An 18,300-nucleotide genomic window follows, 5' to 3' on the forward strand; every position below is an offset into this window, starting at 1 on the left:
TTTTATATCGTATAAGAAGTTGTAATCACCGCCAAGAATATGCAAATATAAATTAAGAATCTTTAGAAATTTTAATATCATTGTACCGCCGAGATAATGTACGAATAAATTAGGGTTATTCTACTATAGTGACACTCTTTTCTCTTATAATATATAAGTTCTAATAGTAATAATTTTATTCAATGATCAATATGACAAAAATTTCATCGAATTTTACGTTGTAAAATAAGAAAGTAACAATACCACATTGTTATGTATATCAAAATGTATATTATTTACTATTCTTATTATGTTAAATATGATAAACATTTTGTACATTTTTCTTATATGTATACTATACATGTTGTACATCTAATTAAACACACATTATATATATATATATATTTCTTTTTTATTCTACAAAGCTATTAAAATACAGTAGAAAGTAATTAATATCTAAAGTAATACTATAACGAACCTATTTATTAAACATCACGTATTATGAATTTCCAACTTTGTTATAAACCACACTGTTTGTATTAAACGGGTAAATGTCATCATTACTTCACCGGAGTGACAAAATCCCGGTAGCATGGTAATATGAACTCTATAATTTATTACACCTCGGTCCCTTCTTTCGCTTTCATCCACTTATGCAAATACATCTTCTCTATCGGCTCCAACGCCTTCTCCATCCTCCAAGCTGGAGAAATTCAAAAAATGGGCAGGTCTGTGAATTTCGTGATAGAATTCTTTCGGATTCGCCAATTGCAGTTCATATTTCATATTTGGATCATGTCTCACACCTGTGATTACCGAAAAAGATAATGATAAGATTGTAAAGTATAATATTCAGCTACCAACAAATGAGAGTAATCAAATCAATCACATATATCTTACCCATAAAGTTATAATTCCAAGACCCTTGACTCGGAACCATGAAAAATCCGAGGAAACGATCAGACAACAACATTTGTACCTTTTCATAATGACTCGGTAGATAACCTTTAGGATTATTTCCTTTGTCGGTATTTTGCTTTCCCCATTCGAAACCACTAAAACATGAACATACGTATAGTTTGACAACAGCCAGAGGAATCCTGAGATATTTAAAGATAATTAAACCACATTTTGTTCGAAGTACGAACCTAGGTGTTAATTTGTATGCCGTAAGAGAGCAAGATCCTGGCGTAAAACTACAAGTAATAACGATAGTTTTTTCTCCATCCCAAATTGGATTTTCTGCCATTATTCGAGCATGCGTAGATATATCCTAATAAAATAATGCCGTATTAACACAATATATAATACGATGTATCATAGAACAAAAAATAGCCTTAAATCAAATTCGATTAATAAACATGTATCCAACAACATAATAATAACCTGCGGTGACAATTGTGGCAACTCGTTAGGTTGAGTATGAATCCAACCCAGAGGTTCCATCTCTTTGAGATATTGATGATTCGGAAGTGTATTAGGTAAATGAACAGTTTGATGGGTACCCCATTGCGGAGCCATAACTATACATCGTATTTCTTTAACTTGTGGATTATCTGGTGGACTAATCCCATATAAATACCCCGCGATCTATATAAAAGAGAAAGAAGAAAAAGGAAAGATTAATTATATTTTATCTGTAATTTCTTTGATATTGAGCCGTACATATATGTATACTTATTAAATCAAGTATTTCATAAGAGAGACATACCTGCGCTCTCAAGTCCGAAATGGTAACGAATTTCTTAAGAACATTCTTTGGCAAAATATAAGTGTAACCGGTCTCCTTAATGTCATCAGACGATACATATATATGATTGGTCCGAAGATGCAAATTAGTAGCTGAAATTGCTCTTACTCGCCATTCAGTCTTAGAACTAAACGTTTGCGTTTCATAATTAGAAGTTGTTGCTGTAATAATTTCGTCTCCGTGTTTGTTTACTGTTCGTGTAGTTGTCGCTGTAAGCTGCGATTGTTCTTTTGTTTGCTTTTCTATTTCAGCGATTTGTTGACGTTGTGCAGATGGTGCACTAATTTCCATACCCAAAATGATATCTCGAATTTCTGACTGTGTCAGTGATGCAACGTTTACACTGAAACCAATACAAATTTTCCAGTTACTCTACAGTCATACTTTGTATATATTGTTATAAAGAAAGAAAAAGGTCAGATATTGTACGTACTTGTTCTTTTTACCATAATCGGCTAAAATAAGATCTTTTAATTGTACTTCGACTTTAATCCATTCATCATCTGTTAAAGAAGGCCATATATGATGTGGTTCTGTTATGGTTGTCTTGTCAGGTTTTAAAACAACCTTTGTTCTCTCAGTGTTGACATGTAATGCGCGAAGGATAAGAATCAAACGTGAGAAAGCCTATAAATAAATAAATAAAATGATTTATAAATCGGGGTTTAGAAAGCATATTAAAAAGGGAAATAGGATAAAAATAAACAGAGATGGAAGAGGAAGAGGAAAACATTTATTAATGATAATTACCGTGTACGATGAAATAGTTTTCAACCAATCATCATACAAGTTAAATAACACCATTTGAGGTTCTGTTGCCTTCAATATTAAGTCACCAAACTTTTCGACTTTCAAACAAGCCTGGAATGGTAATTGGAGCTCCGATCCTTTTATAACAATGTTCGGGAAATCAAGTAAATGCACTTCCAAGGGATCCAACATTCCCTTTCTTGTTACTATAATCTGCTTAGGTTGTTCTTCGACCGGTAAAGATCGAATAAGCGCAGCTACTTCTTCAGCAGTTTTCCATTTTGCCAACTGTTACATGAAGATGCAATTTTAACTACATTAACTACTTTTTTAATATAATATAATTTTCTAATTTAATTATAATGAGTATGCTGAATACATATTACGTACCTGACCTAAACGCTTTTGACCAGCCCAAACAGAAGTATGAATAATTTTTAAAAATAATTGGCCAGTCCGAGGATTAAAAATAAAGATAGCTCCATTTATAGGCTTCGTCGTTAAATTACCTTCAAACGTTTTATGAATTGTAACACGGTAAACGTTAGTATCATCAACAAACCTAATAGATTCGAAAAATGAAAGATCTTTAATATAAGTGAATATTTTTATTTCATATTAATGAAAATATGTAAAAAGAGATAGAAATACCAAATAATTTGATTCGAAAAGAGTTCTCCATAATTTTGTGAAGATAGATATGGTTCTGTAGGTTCCGATGAATAAAGTTGCAATGCTTTTCGAATGCGTTCTCTCAATACGTATAAAGCCGGGTTAGCCTTCATTATTTTTGCCATTGCTTGCTGTATAAGAGGTTTACATCCTGGGAACCAGTTACCATAGGCGCTAATAAACAAAATTGCTATGTTTACAAGATATTCCTGCAGTGGATAATGCATTTTTATTTACGGATATTGACCGGTTACGATCATTTTTTCGAGCAGCGATGGAGGAAAAATCGCCTATCGTCTTTTGACTCTAACACGTACATTTCAACTTATCCATTTGACTTTCAAGGAATGCATTCAAGTAAAGAGAATGCATTCCGACTCTGTATCCGAAGTATACGAACAAAATAAGATAATTATGGAATGAATAGTTGATACAGTGGAGAGGTATAATAGACATTATTCTTCAATAATCGTCGATCAGTCAATTTCTGCGAATTTCAGTACAGCGTTACTGAATACAAATAATACTTAAAAATATATACCTATGTAAATTATAAGCCAAGTCGATAGCAATTAATAGTCCTGTTGGTGATGGATAAATAGACATATTGTCTGTTGTGTAATCTAAAAATTTGGCCCTAGCATATCGTTCAATATCGTGAGAATCATAATCTCCCCACCTAAGCTGTACGTCTATCCAATATTTTTGTGTGGTAGTGTTATCCATAAGATCTCTGTTAAAGGAATGAATCATTAATAATAGATACTGAGCCCAATTTTAAGTACGATAATACGAAATTTATATAAAAAACTAAAAAAAACATGTGACTACTTACTTTGAATCAGCGAGTAACGATGGCCTGGAGACATTCCACTTATATGCAGAGAAAAGCAAAATATCGGCGCAGGAAGAATTCATCTTGTACGATTTTCTAGGATGAATGGTCTCTTTTTGAACAGTCTCGATTTCCAATGCATCCAATTCTTGATCAAAAACTTGACAAAGATCCATCACTATCGATTCGTGTACTTTTTGCCACAAGTGAGCACGAAATATTTGAATTAGTGAAATCTTTAGCGTTGGAATTTTACCATGCATAAATATCCCTGTTAAATCCAGTTGTACCTAATGGTAAACAAACGATCCACTTATGTCAAGAATATATTTCCGACTATGATCCATCAAATAATTATAATTCATTAACATGATGAAATATTACCTGAAAACCAACGTATACGTTTGCTCTGTTAATAGTTGGTGACCACCATAAAGTGAATCGACGATTTGGAATTTGATTTAAACCAGACCTTTGAGCGTTAGTCAGTTTCTTATATTTCATAGATTCTTCAAATCCAGACGCTTTCTCCCTAAGTAAAAGAAACGACAAGTAACGAACTATCGATTCTCTTATCAATTTTAAAATTTTGAAATAAATTAAAAATAAAAGAAAAGAAAAGCGAAGAAAGAGGAAATCAACCTTCTTTGTTTCAATAAACATGGATACATATATTAAATGAGTAAAGTATGTATGTATACTTAAATTTGCAATTATTAAATCTGTTTTTTCGCTCTTTGGTTTGCAGTGTTGTTTTGCTTGCAAAACTGCTTGCTAATTGCATTTATATTCACGGTTATTAATTCTTTGCAAAGTTAACTAAATTATTCCTTATTATGACTTCAAAAAATTACAAAATCTTACCAAAAGAGACCTTCCCATGTTGGGAAGTATGTCCCTTTAAAGAGAGTATGTTCCAAAATACCCTCTACACCGCCAAGAGCCTGTATCATATCTGTTCGGTAATTATTTAAATTCCATAATTTACCATCATGACGTTGATGGGTCCACCAGAATGGATTTTGTTTTAAGACCTGCAATTACGTATAAAAAATATAATATTTTCACACGCATAAATAAGATGAACGCAAAGATTGATATTGCAATAAAATACGTGAGAGGGTACCTGATACTGTTTAAATTCTGTACGTATTCTCCAACCCTTATCGTAGGCAAGAGTGTGTCTGTCTTTCTGGAACAGTGTATTTATTCTAGGGATGCCACGATCCCAACTATCTTCAAGATCTTCCAAAGTAAGTCTACGATTTTGTGCATTGGCTTCTTGTCGTTTCAACGCATATTCCGCCCATACTCGTTGGGAATCTATAAACTCGGATTCCCAGGGTTGAATATACCGATATAAGTTTGGAATTAATTGATCTTCATCGTGACTCATGCCTGAGCGAAAATGCGTAATACCAACGTCGGTTTGTTTCGACCATCTTAAATCCGACTATAATATTTTATAGTTATATTATATATGTTGCATTTGAAAGTGTCTAAAAGAGTTAGTTATCGAAGAAATTTAAAAAAATAGTAATCTACCTGAGGTATAAGTACATGTCCCATCGAAAGCATTCCAAGCCCACCCAATTCCTTCGGTGTATAAAACACTACCGGTGGAAATCGCGAAGGCATTTTTGAATTAAGACCAATTTTGATACGCGTTTGAATTTTATTTTCGCATTTAACCAATAAATCTAGAAGTTCTTGTGTGTTCACTACAGCTTCGCGGAAGTAGGTCATGAGTCCAATTAAAGCTGTATTCCATTTGTTAACGATCTTTGTGAAGGTTGTGGATCCAGAAGCCATAAGGATTTGCCTAACTCTGTTATGAAATCGTTGCAGACTTTCATCATCGACTCTCAAGAAACACTGAGCCGTTCTTTCTTTTGTAATTTCGTTTTGTAAATTCCACACACCATCCCTATGTGTGAACTCTTCGTGCGTAGTTCTACATTTTGGCAAAATTCTGCACTCAAATCCACTCATGTTAAATAACAAATTAGGATTATCTTTACTATATACACTAACAAAACTATTTTCCCATTGTATCGTAGTCGTGGAACGGGGTAAACGATTTTTAATATCCCAAAATACAGCGCGACCTCTGGAAATAAGAAAATAAGAAATTTAAAAAAAAAAGGAAGAAAAAACAAAACGAATTCAAGATTAATCTACAGTAAATGAAATGATAAAAAAAATTAAACAATCGTTCAATCATTATTTACTTACAAATTAACGTCATGCTTCATAAGACGCATTCGCGCATCTCGGGGCCAACACTTTTTATTATTATAACCAACGATATTTTCATTATTAGGATCTGGATGCTCCGTTAAATATCTCTGAATTAGATCTCTCGCTTCATCGGCAGAAAACCTATTAACATAGAATACAAAATTAAACGTCAACTGACATCCCAACAACTTGATCAAAAATAGTCAGAAATCTATGTTATGTATACATGAAGAATAAAACGATTCGTCGAACGATAAGATATAAAATCTTACCTCAGAAACAAATGTATTCTATCTACATATCTGCAATATAATCTAATAGGATGTGCTGTTTCCGAAGCTACGTCTTGGAAAGTTAAAAAGTCATTTGGCATTTGGGGTGGGCCAGCCATTTCACTAGCTCTTTGTAATCCAAGAACCAACAAGTCTAATACCAGACCATAATATTGCGCTATAAAAGACGCGAATTGTAATCCTCTAATTATTCCATAACTGTTAGTATGATTCATATCCTAAAAACAATCGCATATATTATATTTTTCTTTCTATTTAACAAAAGGATCGATACATGCTCTTTAATGAAATAAAGGATATACCTTATAATTTATGACAACGTTATTCTTTGCAGTCATATAATCGGCTATGTTATGATCAACGATCAATCGAAGTACTCTATTCAATAACGTCAAATCGATTTTTTCATACAATTTCTCGAATTTTGATTCCAACAATACATTACATTCCCCTTCGCTAACATCCCAAACATCTTGTAGATTATTGATACCCTGACACCATTTATATACCAATAGAGGAGGTGGTTCTGTATCTGAAGGTTTAACCCATGGTGGAAATAATCTTCGCTTATCTGCTTCATACCACAAGTATTGATCTAAATAGGCATCCGTAATCTTTTCAAGCGGCTCGACGTCATAAACAGGAATCAGATGACTATAAAGATCCATGAATTCTATTCCCACCTACAAAGGGAATAGGTGTAAGTTTAGTAATAATGAACAAATCCAAAATGTAGAGATTAGAAAAGGCAAGTAATGAACAAAATTTTACCTCTTTGAATGTTCTTTGGGTGAGAAGATGACGTTTGATTCTAGACAGTGCTTCGTGAGGATTGTCATATGCTTGTTCTATCAAACCGAGTTCTTCGCGCTGACTTTGATTAAGCCTCGATTTGACACTATATGCTTCCTTTAATCGTTCCAAAGCTAATATTAAAAGCTTGGTGTCATGTTTATAAGACAATGGTGGGAAAGGTATAGGAGCAAATCTTCTCGATTCCAACCAATGTACAGTTGTAGTATATATAGCTACTGCTTCCTCTGGCGAAATATACGGACCATCCTGCGTGCACAACAGACGAAATGTTTATAAATTGATGATTAAATTTTAGAAGACATATGATAAGTACACGAAGAGTGTACTTCGTAATTGTTCATTTCTTACTGTACCTTCAAATAATTATGCTGTCGTTCTTGTTCGGCTTTCAGATAAAGTCGGGTGAGACGTCCAAGATTCTTTTTACAAACAGTTTTATCCACGGTAGCGCCACGTCTAATACGTTCTCGATTATAATGTGCAGTATTGGTCCACCAATCTGCCTTCATTTTAACATAACGAAGAATCATATTTTCGATCGGTATTGGTAATCCCGGAACCTACGGAAAGTAGTTAGTGAAAAGAAACCGTAATGAGTTTTAAACAGAAATCATTAGCAATAAGTAAAGAAATCGGAAATTAATTACGGTAGACGAACCTTCCACGGAATATTAGCCTTCCAACATCTCCACGCCTCGCTAAGATGCTGAAGTATTGTCCGGGCTTTATTCTGTTTGATTCCCTCTGGCATCATATCCACAATGTCGTGCATCACTGATGCTCTTAGCTCAAGATCAAAATGCGACTCTACTCGCTGTTTCGTTACAGTTTTCGCGACTCCCTTCGAATGGCGACCTTCGAATTGCCTAGACAACAAATTCCCTAACCATCTTTCCAATAATGGAGTAATACCCCTCATGAAGAAAAGCCATACTCTCCAGCCAGGTGCCCAGAATCCACATCCAGGACCTTTCCCGACAGGACCCTATTCATTTACATATCAAAAGCAACCAATGATTCGTTGTATTTTATTTAAATGATGTTAATAATAGCACACGATTTAATCTAACATCCTTACCGTATTAAAGCGATAATAAATTAAATGTTTTAAGTCTTTGCACATTCTGATTTGTCGCATTAGTTTATATTTATACCGATACATTCCAGTTAACTGACCAACGTGTGCAAAAATATATTGTAAACCATCCGCGAGTTGAAATGCATCAACATTATTCAAACGATATTGTACGTGAGAATCGATGATCAATTTCGTCAAACGAAGAATTTCACGACACAAATGGAAAGCTGAAAAAAGTCAAATACCCAGAAACTTTATGTCGAAATTCGTAAAATGTATACACTGTTTTTATGTGTTTAAACTGATAACTCACCATTTCCAAATCTAGATTTCTTTCTCTCCTTCGTCGTTAGAGTTTTTACTGGTTTCAGGTTAAAATTGTAATCTAAATGAAGATAATTCAAATTTTTTCTATGAATTAGTAAATTTAACATGTTATATCCTTGTCTACAGACTTGTAAACCAGCTTCGACCCAATCAATTGTAGTTGTTTGGAAAAATTTCGTGGATTTGAACGACCGGAACAAATAACGTTTCTTTTGTGGTTTAGGATGTCTGTGTTTCAGTGCATTCAACACAAAGTATTTCAACAACTTTTGATAACTAACTCGAACTTTGACGGGTTGTCCTGGTGGACAATGTTCTCTATACCAAGATTTCACTAGAGGAATGTCAATGGCCCTTCTTGTTCTACCGGAACGGGTATTAAATGGCCTTGGTGCCCATAATAAAGCTATACCATTCGCTGTGTTGTCTGTATATAATGGAGTTTCTTGAAGGAAAGGTTGCACTTCTTCAGGAAGCACAAAATCTTCGTCATCTTCGATTTGTGGCTCCACAGTCTGAAAAAACACACGTAATTCATGCATTCTACCGATATAACGATTACTCCAATTAATTATACACTGTAAATCATGCTATTTACCTTGAGGGAATTTCTATGAGAAATAGGGTTAATCAAGGGATCAAAATAAAATGCAGGTAAATCAGGATCTTCGGTTTTTATATAAACAACATTTGGTGCGTGATACCTGTAAATAGCATTTGAGAATTTCATTAGAAAATCAAATTACATATTGCTATATTTTAAAAATTTTTACAAAGATTGTAGGTGATTTCAGCAGTTGCCTTTTATACTTTACAAAGGATACGAATAACAATCACCACTACATTTCTTTACCACGCTGCTAGTAAGACTTTAATATACTAAGCATAGACAAGTCTCAAAACTTATGTGGAATTATTTATTGTAGATATTTATTGAATGATATTACTTACCACGATAAATGTACAAAATGTGGCATGTTGTTATATAAATAAGGAAACGCAATGCGGTATTCTGTTCTTATAGGCTGTCTAATAATAATTTTATTAATATCATTAAACTCATTCCAATCTTCATCGGCTGCGTTTGAATCCTTCACCAATGGTTCAAATTTTGGTCCACCTGGTATAGCCATATTTAATGCCTTCGCAGTAAAAAACGACTTCGGGTCAAAGAGATAAAAAAAGTTTTGGTCAACCAAATCTGTCAGTAACTGATTAGCTAAACGATATAAAGTCGCCATTTGCGGTAAAGTCAAATTCCACCTTCGGTAAGTAGATCCATTTACGTGCCTGTAATGTTATTAGCAATTAAACAAGGTTTGATAAGCAATATTTACATCGTAATATGTATTTCATACAAAGCAATAATTCAGTTTAGCGTTTTGTCCAGCTAATAGTAACTCGTAGTACTCATCTCGGATAAGACTGCCGAATTACTATAGCCATCAACTCACATGTTAGTTGATTTCAGGACCCCTACGCAATTCATCATAGAATATGATACTAACTATATGATACAAACAGATGTAATGAAATGTCTGTAATTAATTCAAACAATATGTAACACCTACTTCGTGCCAACAAGTGGTTTATGTTCATAGAACCACGATGCCACGGATTCATCCTCCTCTGAATCCAGCTCAATTTGAATAGCTTCCAATGGTTCTACATCCAAAACATTGTCTGCATAATCCAACGGAGGTTCTTCGTCGTCAAATGGCGGAAATCTCATTCTTTTGAAATGCCTACGATCCCTTTTTTCTCTTCTCATCATAATCCACATTGTACTAGATAATAAAAGTAGAATATGTATATATATACTACACACACACACACACATACGCTTTATTTCTTATTGGATATTGCATAAATGCAAACAAACAGAACATTTTTCTCAGCTTACCCCCATTGTGCAATATATACAGGTTCAATAACCCAAGGAATTTCATTCACAAATGTAATTGCACCTGTGATATGATACAGCACCTTTACATCTCGAATTTGTTCCCAAGGCATAGGCATATTTTCTAGAAGCTTCATAACTGCATGAGGCATGTATTTTAATGCTCTGAAACAGAATTAATTAAATAGAGGAATTGTTTGATCTTTCTTTCACTTTATGAAGGACATCAAAGTTCAAATATATCCATTTAATTACCCTAAATAAACACGTTTATCATGTCTATATTTCCGACTGCTCATGTCTCCATGATCTCTAATAATTTTTCTTATATGTTCCGGGGGCATATGTTCTTTTTGAGCATCCACAAAACCAAACTTTCTTTTCTCTGCAAATCTTTTTGATTGAAGTTGTTGCCATTTTTGAGCTAAAATTACATAAAATATATAAATATTTATAATATACTAATATAATTAATATATATATAATTTATAATATAACACCAATATACAAAAGATTAAATTAATTTCAGCTTTATATAAACATCGTATCATAAATCTTTAAATTTATATTGTAATAATTCTACATTTTTTTTTTTATTCAAAAGATGTTAATTTTTAAGCACCTTTTTCTTGAAGTTTATCTTCTGACAAAACTTCAGGTTGTTTAGGCATTTGTGGCAATGGGGGTCCAGCTATTGCTTGCATATGAGCATGATGTGCAGCTTGTGCATGTGCAGCTGCTTGAGCATGAGCCTGAGCTGCAGCTAACTGAGCATGGGCCTGTTGTTGAGCCATCATCGTGGCCCAAGGATTTGGGCCCAATAAATATGGTGGAATCGACATTTTCTTTAAATTAAATGACTAGAAAAAAGAAACAAAAAAGTTATTTATAACAAAAGAATATAATTCAAGTATTTTGGTAAAATGTTTGTATTTAACATAAATTGGAGATATATACATCCTATAATTGTAATAAAATATTATTTAGATTTCATATACATATGTACATAAAACAATAAACAATACATATTGATACAATTACAAACAGTTCCAAACAGAGTTCCAAACAAAAATGCTGTTAGAAACAAGTAAATATAAAACCGACCAATTATAACCAATATGATATGATAATCTAAATGTATTACTGCATACACATATCGTTATGTCGCGTGGAACATTACACGAGAGATATAAATAATTACAAATTTAATTTAACCAATATTTTATTTTTCATTTAGAAATAAATATTGATTTTTACTATGTAATTTAACAATATTTTTTTCGAAAAATTAATAAATTGTAAACTTACTTTGATATTATATGGTAGACATTCAGCACGAACATAAATCAAACAGAACTAAATAATATAGATGTTCCACTCTACAGCATAATATTTAATTTACTAGCCATATACAATGAACAACATGGCAACACCGCTATACATGCTATTAACATTCAACTATGACACATTACACCATCACTATGACCTAAGACAATTTGTTTAAAACAATTGTATTACACGCAAAAATAAGATATGGAAATGTAAAGATTTATATAAATATGGAGCAAACCTACGCTATATTCGTATATCACACGCACATACACATGTTACACTACACTATGATTTAATTCATTGTTCGTACGACTGTTTATGATCATTTGCCATAAGAATGAACAAACATTTCATAAAATTATGAGAAGCCATATCAATTAGGTGAACTTATATCACGGTTGGGTTATGTCTAGTTATATTGCAGGCACGAATTGTATTTGCATCAAGACCAGATTCTTCCATTGTTGCCATTCAAATTCAGCTTAGTGCCATGCTAGCGTCGGTTGTGTTTACATTTATCTTAGCTACTTATTGTAGATGTCGCATCGATAAACCTTTTCACTTTTTATTCATTTAAAAATATGCATGTCGTCAAAATATTTAAAAACGTAATAGAATTAAAAGAAACGAAAGAAATTGTCTCTAATATAAGTTCACGTTGAATTAAATAACAATTCTTTATTTCAATTTGATATTTCCTTTCTAAACAGATATTTCAAATTGAGCTAAAAACCAATTCATAGAAATAGAAATGATTGTTATTATAGAATCCATTATTAAAAGCGTAAAACTATGTAAATTCAAATTAATGAAAAGTGTCTAGTTTTAGTGTAGTTTTAAGTTTATTTTTATTTTCAAAAGTAGAACAAAACCTTTGTGAAATTTCTATAGATTTCATGATTCACCATAAACATATACATATGCCTATGTGCTAGAATGCAGTTGGCATTCACGTTGGACCATAGTTTGTGTCCAGAGTATATACTTGAATCGTCTCGTGTTTCTTTTTTAAAATTATCTGTATTTCTTCCTGATTATTTTGTCATAAGATAGAAAAGAAAAAAATAAGGAATATTCATGAGCCCATTTAATTGTAGATATACTTGATAGTTCACGATTATATATAGATAGTTTAATCTACCCATCCAAAAATCAGTGTGGAACACGCAAATAAAGGGAAATAAAATCTACAATTGCATGTACGCAGATACGTAGATATCTACGTTATTCAGACGCATTACGATCAATTAAAGTTTTCGACGAGAAAATCTTTTAAATGATTACTTTGTGAGAAGAATGGCTGGAGTATTTGACATAGAATTACACGACGGAGACTCCATAAGTCAAGACGAGTCGGACGATGATATCGTCGAAAATAGAGAAGTTCGTTTCTTGTCAAATTTCATAGATTTTAGATCACTGTATCAAATCTGATATGTGTTTTCTTTTTTCTAGGATGAATACAATCATACTACAAATGTAAATACGATGTTAGAGTAAGTAATCAAATGTTTAAAAATATATGATATCGAATTTATCGCTAAATCGTACCTTCAAAACAATAATAAAAGTGCTAAATTGTGTGTACACTTTCAATACAAAAGTTCTTCCTGCTTTTCTTCTTAGAAAATAAAAAAAAATTAAATCTTTTACAGATCTGATAATTTAGAAAGAGTACAGTTATCGGAACAGAATGTTAATGCAGGCCAAGAAAAAACTGGTCCACAAGATTTTGAACTATGTAAAATTCTTGGAGAAGGTGGATATGGAAAAGTCTTTCAAGTTAAAAAAGTGACTGGAAAAGACAAAGGCAGTATTTTTGCTATGAAGGTAAATATTTTTATATTTGTACATGCGTGTAAAAAGCTTTATAGTTCTTTATTTATATAGGTACTACGGAAAGCATCTATTATAAGAAATCAAAAGGACACAGCTCATACAAAGGCAGAAAGAAATATTTTGGAAGCAGTAAAAGTAAGTAGATATCATTGTGAATTTTAATATGATATTTATTCACTTCATTCTTTTTCCAGCATCCATTTATTGTTAATTTAATGTATGCATTTCAAACTGGTGGTAAATTATATCTAATTTTGGAATATCTTTGTGGAGGAGAACTCTTCACGTACTTAGATAGAGAGGGCATTTTCTTAGAAGATACAGCTTGGTAAATTAGTTAGTTTCTCAAGTAATTGTAGATGATATACATGTATTTTATTCTATTTGTATGTAAAATTTATATACTTATTAATATCTTCAGATTATATGTGTTAGTATACTTTTTATACTTATAACTTGTATTTTGTACTTATAGTTTTTATTTGTCTGAGATTATACTCGCATTGCAACATCTCCATAATCAGGGTATTATATACAGGTACAATATCCTTAATAAATAATATTATTAAAAAGTCATTATATATCTAATTGGATTAATTATTTTCACAGAGATTTAAAACCGGAAAATATCTTATTAGATGGCGAAGGTCATGTTAAATTAACAGATTTTGGTCTTTGTAAAGAACATATAGAAGAAGGTACAGTAACGCATACATTTTGTGGAACCATAGAGTATATGTAAGTAAAAAATTTTTGTTGCATTAATCCTGAATCCCATTGGCAGTATTAAAATGTAGGGAGAAAACTATTTGGCTGATCAGATTTCTGAACAGGGATTTGAAAACGCTGATCATTCGCTTGTCAGGCAGGTATTTACCCAATTAAGCTACTTAAACCATCTGTGAATATTTTCTACCACATTTTTAAATCTCAAACGGCCGCTGCCTATAGCTCAGAACTTCAGCATTTGAGAGAAAATATTCCGCGATGACTTGGATAGTTCAATTGGGTAAGTACCAATCCTACAGGCGGAAGATCCGAGTTCGAATTCCAATCCAGTAATAAATTGACCGGCCGAATATTTTTCTCCCTACAAATGTCTGCCATCTAGAAAAATAATTTAAAATAAATTATAAGCCATAATGATTTAATTCAAAATGTATGTATTATAATTATTATTATTATTAACATGATTAGGGCACCAGAAATTCTAACGAGAAGCGGACATGGAAAAGCAGTTGATTGGTGGAGTTTAGGTGCTTTAATGTTTGACATGCTTACCGGAATGGTATGTAGATTAAATAATAAATAACAAAATATCGTAAAAAATATGAAAACTCAATCAAATTACGCGACTACATACATTGTAATCCCTACAGCCACCATTTACGGGAGATGACAGAAGAAAAACAATTGAGAAGATTTTACGTGGAAAGTTATGTCTACCATTGTACCTAACACCCGATGCGAAAGACTTAATACGAAAGTTATTGAAGGTATATCTTTAACTCCTCTTTACAAAATAATGCTAATTTGGTTATTTATTTAATTATTTGTATTATGCGTAGTAAAAGTTAATATATATTTTGCATTTGATCAATTGTAGAGACAAGTGTCTCAGAGACTAGGATCTGGGCCTGATGATGCTGAGCAGATTATGAATCATAACTTCTTCAAACATATTAAATGGCAAGATGTGATTTCACGTAAATTAGAACCTCCTTTCAAACCTTCAGTAGTGAGTATCCTTGATTGAAATAAAACGTGTTGCAATAATAAATGCGAGTAAATATGTATTTAAATGTTCGCAGAAAAGTGCCGATGATACTTCGCAATTCGATGAACAATTCACGACAACTGTGCCAGTTGATTCACCGGTAGAAAGCACTTTAAGTGAATCCGCTAATATGATCTTTCAAGTAAGTTTCGAGATATATTGTAAATATATCGTATTCGAAGTAATCATTAAAAAATTATAAAACTATGCACATTCAATGATATGGTTATAGGGCTTTACATATGTAGCACCGAGTGTCTTGGAGGAGATGTGTGCACAACCAAGAGTTGTAAATGCTAGAAGCCCACGAAAAAGTCTATTAAATACAGAATTTAGCGGAAGTCTTCACAGTTTGTCATCAAGATCACCCGATGCCCATCTCCATACAGCATCTCATTTTCACCAACATAGGTATTTTCAAACTTGATATTCCATTCACCATCTTGAAAAACAAAAATATCTTATATGTAAATTCAACGGTAATTATGTATTACTCGTTTGAAATATGCACTTCTATGCTTGAAAAGTTACTTTTTAATTTCTAGGCATCACGTTGTAGATTCAAATAATATGGAAGATACCGAAATGGCGGATATAGATCCGCTTTTTAATTTCTAAGCATTGCATAATAAATTTTAATGATGTAGAAGATATTGAATTAACAGTGGAATCATTTATAACGAGATACATATAAATAATCGAAGAAAACGTTGGATCTTCCATTTTAGATTCAGCAAAATCTTTGTAAAAATTATGTCCTACATTGTTTGTCTTTTATTCTGACAGTTGAACTATTATGTTTAATTATCGAATTTAATGCAATTTGTTTACACACATATATATATATATATATATTTAAAGATAACCAAGTCTAAATGTCGAAGAAGTTACGCTTATAGGGCAGTGCAATTCGCGTACAAATTGTATGTAGGCCTGCAATTGCTCTCTAATGTGACTGATCATTGTTTTCAGTGCAAAGAAGGAATATTATATGCGTTTTCCTTATGTAAATATGTCCAGTTTTCTGATAATAAGTACATTCTGTTTAAAAAAAATGCTATGTCATTGAAAAACCTAAAAGATATTTTTTATGACATACCTTACTGTTGCAACGACTTATTCAAGTTTTTAAAACGTTCCATTCATCGATAAATACGAGTTTATCGTTAGTATATAAAAATTAAGTTAGTATATAAAAATAAATTTGTTTAGCTTGCATATATTTAGAGGTTTGCCATAAAAAGAATAAGATGAATTTACCGCCTTTTTGGAATGCATTGCTCGTACAAATATGTAAATCGTGCAACTTTTTCATTGCTTTGTTGTTCAATAAACTAATTGTAAGTTCAAAAAAGTTATTTACATAAATATACATTCCGAAATAATTCACAAATTTCTTAGACGATAAACATCGTATTAAATTTATATAGATCATGTTGGTTAAGACTAGAATATTGGATACAGCTAAATTTGAAAGTCTTGTTCTGCCATTAGAATAAAATTAATTTCTTAGGACCAGGGAAAGAGGAGAGCATGCGAATAAAATAAAGAAAGGAAAAGGAAGAAGAATAACAGTATAAAAATAAAAATTGTATTGATCTTTGTTAAAGTAGAATCGGAGAAGGATTATAAATATATATATTTTCCTCTGTCGAATAATTGCAATCGTCGCAAATGGTAGCGTTTTGTAAGAGGAAAAAATTAGAATATCTCATGGTCGTATATGATATCCCATTTTAGGATTCAAACTTTAAAAATATATTTTACAATAATGATTAGTGGAAATAGAATTAATCGAGATATTTTATACGACCTTTGATTAAAATTTGAAAAAAATGTTTTGTTGTTTGTCCCAACTTATATTCGATGAATTATTTAAGCATATGTATATTTCACTCAAGAATAAATTTATTGCTAGTCTTTATACGTCTTTCGCTGATTATATGTACATACATAACTTTGAATACATCCGTCGATAGATAACAATAGATCATTGTTTTTATTCAGTAATCAATCCGATTCTACTTTTTTCATATAATCGTTGTGAAAATGACAATTATGCAAAAAATTTTAACTGCCCAAGTGTTCACAGCTACCGGCTGAATAGTATTAAATTTTCCATAGAAAGACTTATACGCGCTCATCTGCGCATGCGTGTGTAGTAATAAGTATGTAAAATTCTTGTTAATAGTTAATTATGTTATAAAAGTAAAATGTTGAGAGTGAGAAATTAACATCCTGTAAGATAAATATATGAAGGTATGAAAATGCTTTCTCGCTTTTTTCTTTAAAATATAATGCGTTAATGAATTTACTTCTACATATATCTTTTCATAACAAACTTATAACAATAAGAAGTGAGCAAAGCATTTTTAAATATATATGCCTAAATATCCAATAGTATCATTCAACTTAATTTAGTGACTATTTCGCTGTTTTGGTATCTGTAATTAGAACATATCAAAAAGCTTGACACTTAATTTCGTATAAACATTTATCTATTATACTATCTTAAATTGACGTAGGCTATATTTTAAAACTAAATCATTCTCGTGTATATAATATTACAAAAGAAATCCTGTTTATGTATTTATTAAGCAGTTACATTCTCTTGAAAACATTTTTCAAAACAAAAGTCCTATTAATACTTAATGATATTAATGTTACATATTCATAATAAAATACCAATTATAGTCATCTACGGATGA

At 31.8% G+C, this 18,300-nt stretch overlaps 2 protein-coding genes across 2 annotated transcripts; one reads left to right on the forward strand and one right to left on the reverse strand.

Annotated features, from left to right (window-relative positions):
• Window positions 1-366: 366 nt before the first annotated feature.
• LOC132916649 (pre-mRNA-processing-splicing factor 8) lies at window positions 367-12,092 on the reverse strand. The gene is made up of 30 exons (XM_060976811.1): window positions 11,953-12,092; window positions 11,267-11,504; window positions 10,900-11,068; window positions 10,645-10,809; window positions 10,313-10,528; window positions 9,693-10,031; window positions 9,340-9,445; window positions 8,728-9,256; window positions 8,415-8,641; window positions 7,995-8,321; window positions 7,690-7,896; window positions 7,292-7,582; window positions 6,823-7,203; window positions 6,500-6,738; window positions 6,222-6,368; window positions 5,532-6,096; window positions 5,113-5,439; window positions 4,851-5,020; window positions 4,371-4,518; window positions 3,987-4,276; window positions 3,693-3,884; window positions 3,131-3,325; window positions 2,870-3,041; window positions 2,480-2,767; window positions 2,163-2,356; window positions 1,691-2,072; window positions 1,366-1,569; window positions 1,128-1,252; window positions 880-1,034; window positions 367-785 (listed from the first exon to the last, which is right to left on the reverse strand). The coding sequence occupies exons 2-30, from the start codon at window positions 11,484-11,486 to the stop codon at window positions 631-633; spliced, it is 7,125 nt and encodes a 2,374-aa protein (XP_060832794.1). The 5' UTR covers window positions 11,487-11,504; window positions 11,953-12,092; the 3' UTR covers window positions 367-630.
• An 809-nt stretch (window positions 12,093-12,901) lies between these two features.
• On the forward strand, window positions 12,902-17,826 carry LOC132916662 (ribosomal protein S6 kinase beta-1-like). Its single transcript, XM_060976861.1, has 13 exons — window positions 12,902-13,359; window positions 13,432-13,472; window positions 13,632-13,806; window positions 13,867-13,950; window positions 14,010-14,143; window positions 14,291-14,353; window positions 14,425-14,553; window positions 15,013-15,103; window positions 15,195-15,311; window positions 15,422-15,553; window positions 15,627-15,734; window positions 15,825-16,003; window positions 16,138-17,826. The coding sequence occupies exons 1-13, from the start codon at window positions 13,273-13,275 to the stop codon at window positions 16,208-16,210; spliced, it is 1,413 nt and encodes a 470-aa protein (XP_060832844.1). The 5' UTR covers window positions 12,902-13,272; the 3' UTR covers window positions 16,211-17,826.
• The last annotated feature ends 474 nt before the right edge of the window (window positions 17,827-18,300 follow it).

Source organism: Bombus pascuorum, chromosome 2 (assembly GCF_905332965.1).
Source record: "Bombus pascuorum chromosome 2, iyBomPasc1.1, whole genome shotgun sequence".
Taxonomy (NCBI): domain Eukaryota; kingdom Metazoa; phylum Arthropoda; class Insecta; order Hymenoptera; family Apidae; genus Bombus; species Bombus pascuorum.

Excerpts from the sequence above, each read along its gene's own strand:
- LOC132916662 (XM_060976861.1), top strand. The coding sequence starts at position 13,273 with ATGGCTGGAGTATTTGACATAGAATTACACGACGGAGACTCCATAAGT. Across the intron at positions 13,951-14,009 it reads ATATTTTGGAAGCAGTAAAA|CATCCATTTATTGTTAATTT; the intron begins GTAAGTAGATAT and ends TTCTTTTTCCAG. Across the intron at positions 15,735-15,824 it reads CCGCTAATATGATCTTTCAA|GGCTTTACATATGTAGCACC; the intron begins GTAAGTTTCGAG and ends ATATGGTTATAG.
- LOC132916649 (XM_060976811.1), bottom strand. The coding sequence starts at position 11,486 with ATGTCGATTCCACCATATTTATTGGGCCCAAATCCTTGGGCCACGATG. Across the intron at positions 3,042-3,130 it reads TTTTCGAATCAAATTATTTG|GTTTGTTGATGATACTAACG; the intron begins GTATTTCTATCT and ends CGAATCTATTAG. Across the intron at positions 1,253-1,365 it reads TGCCACAATTGTCACCGCAG|GATATATCTACGCATGCTCG; the intron begins GTTATTATTATG and ends TTATTTTATTAG.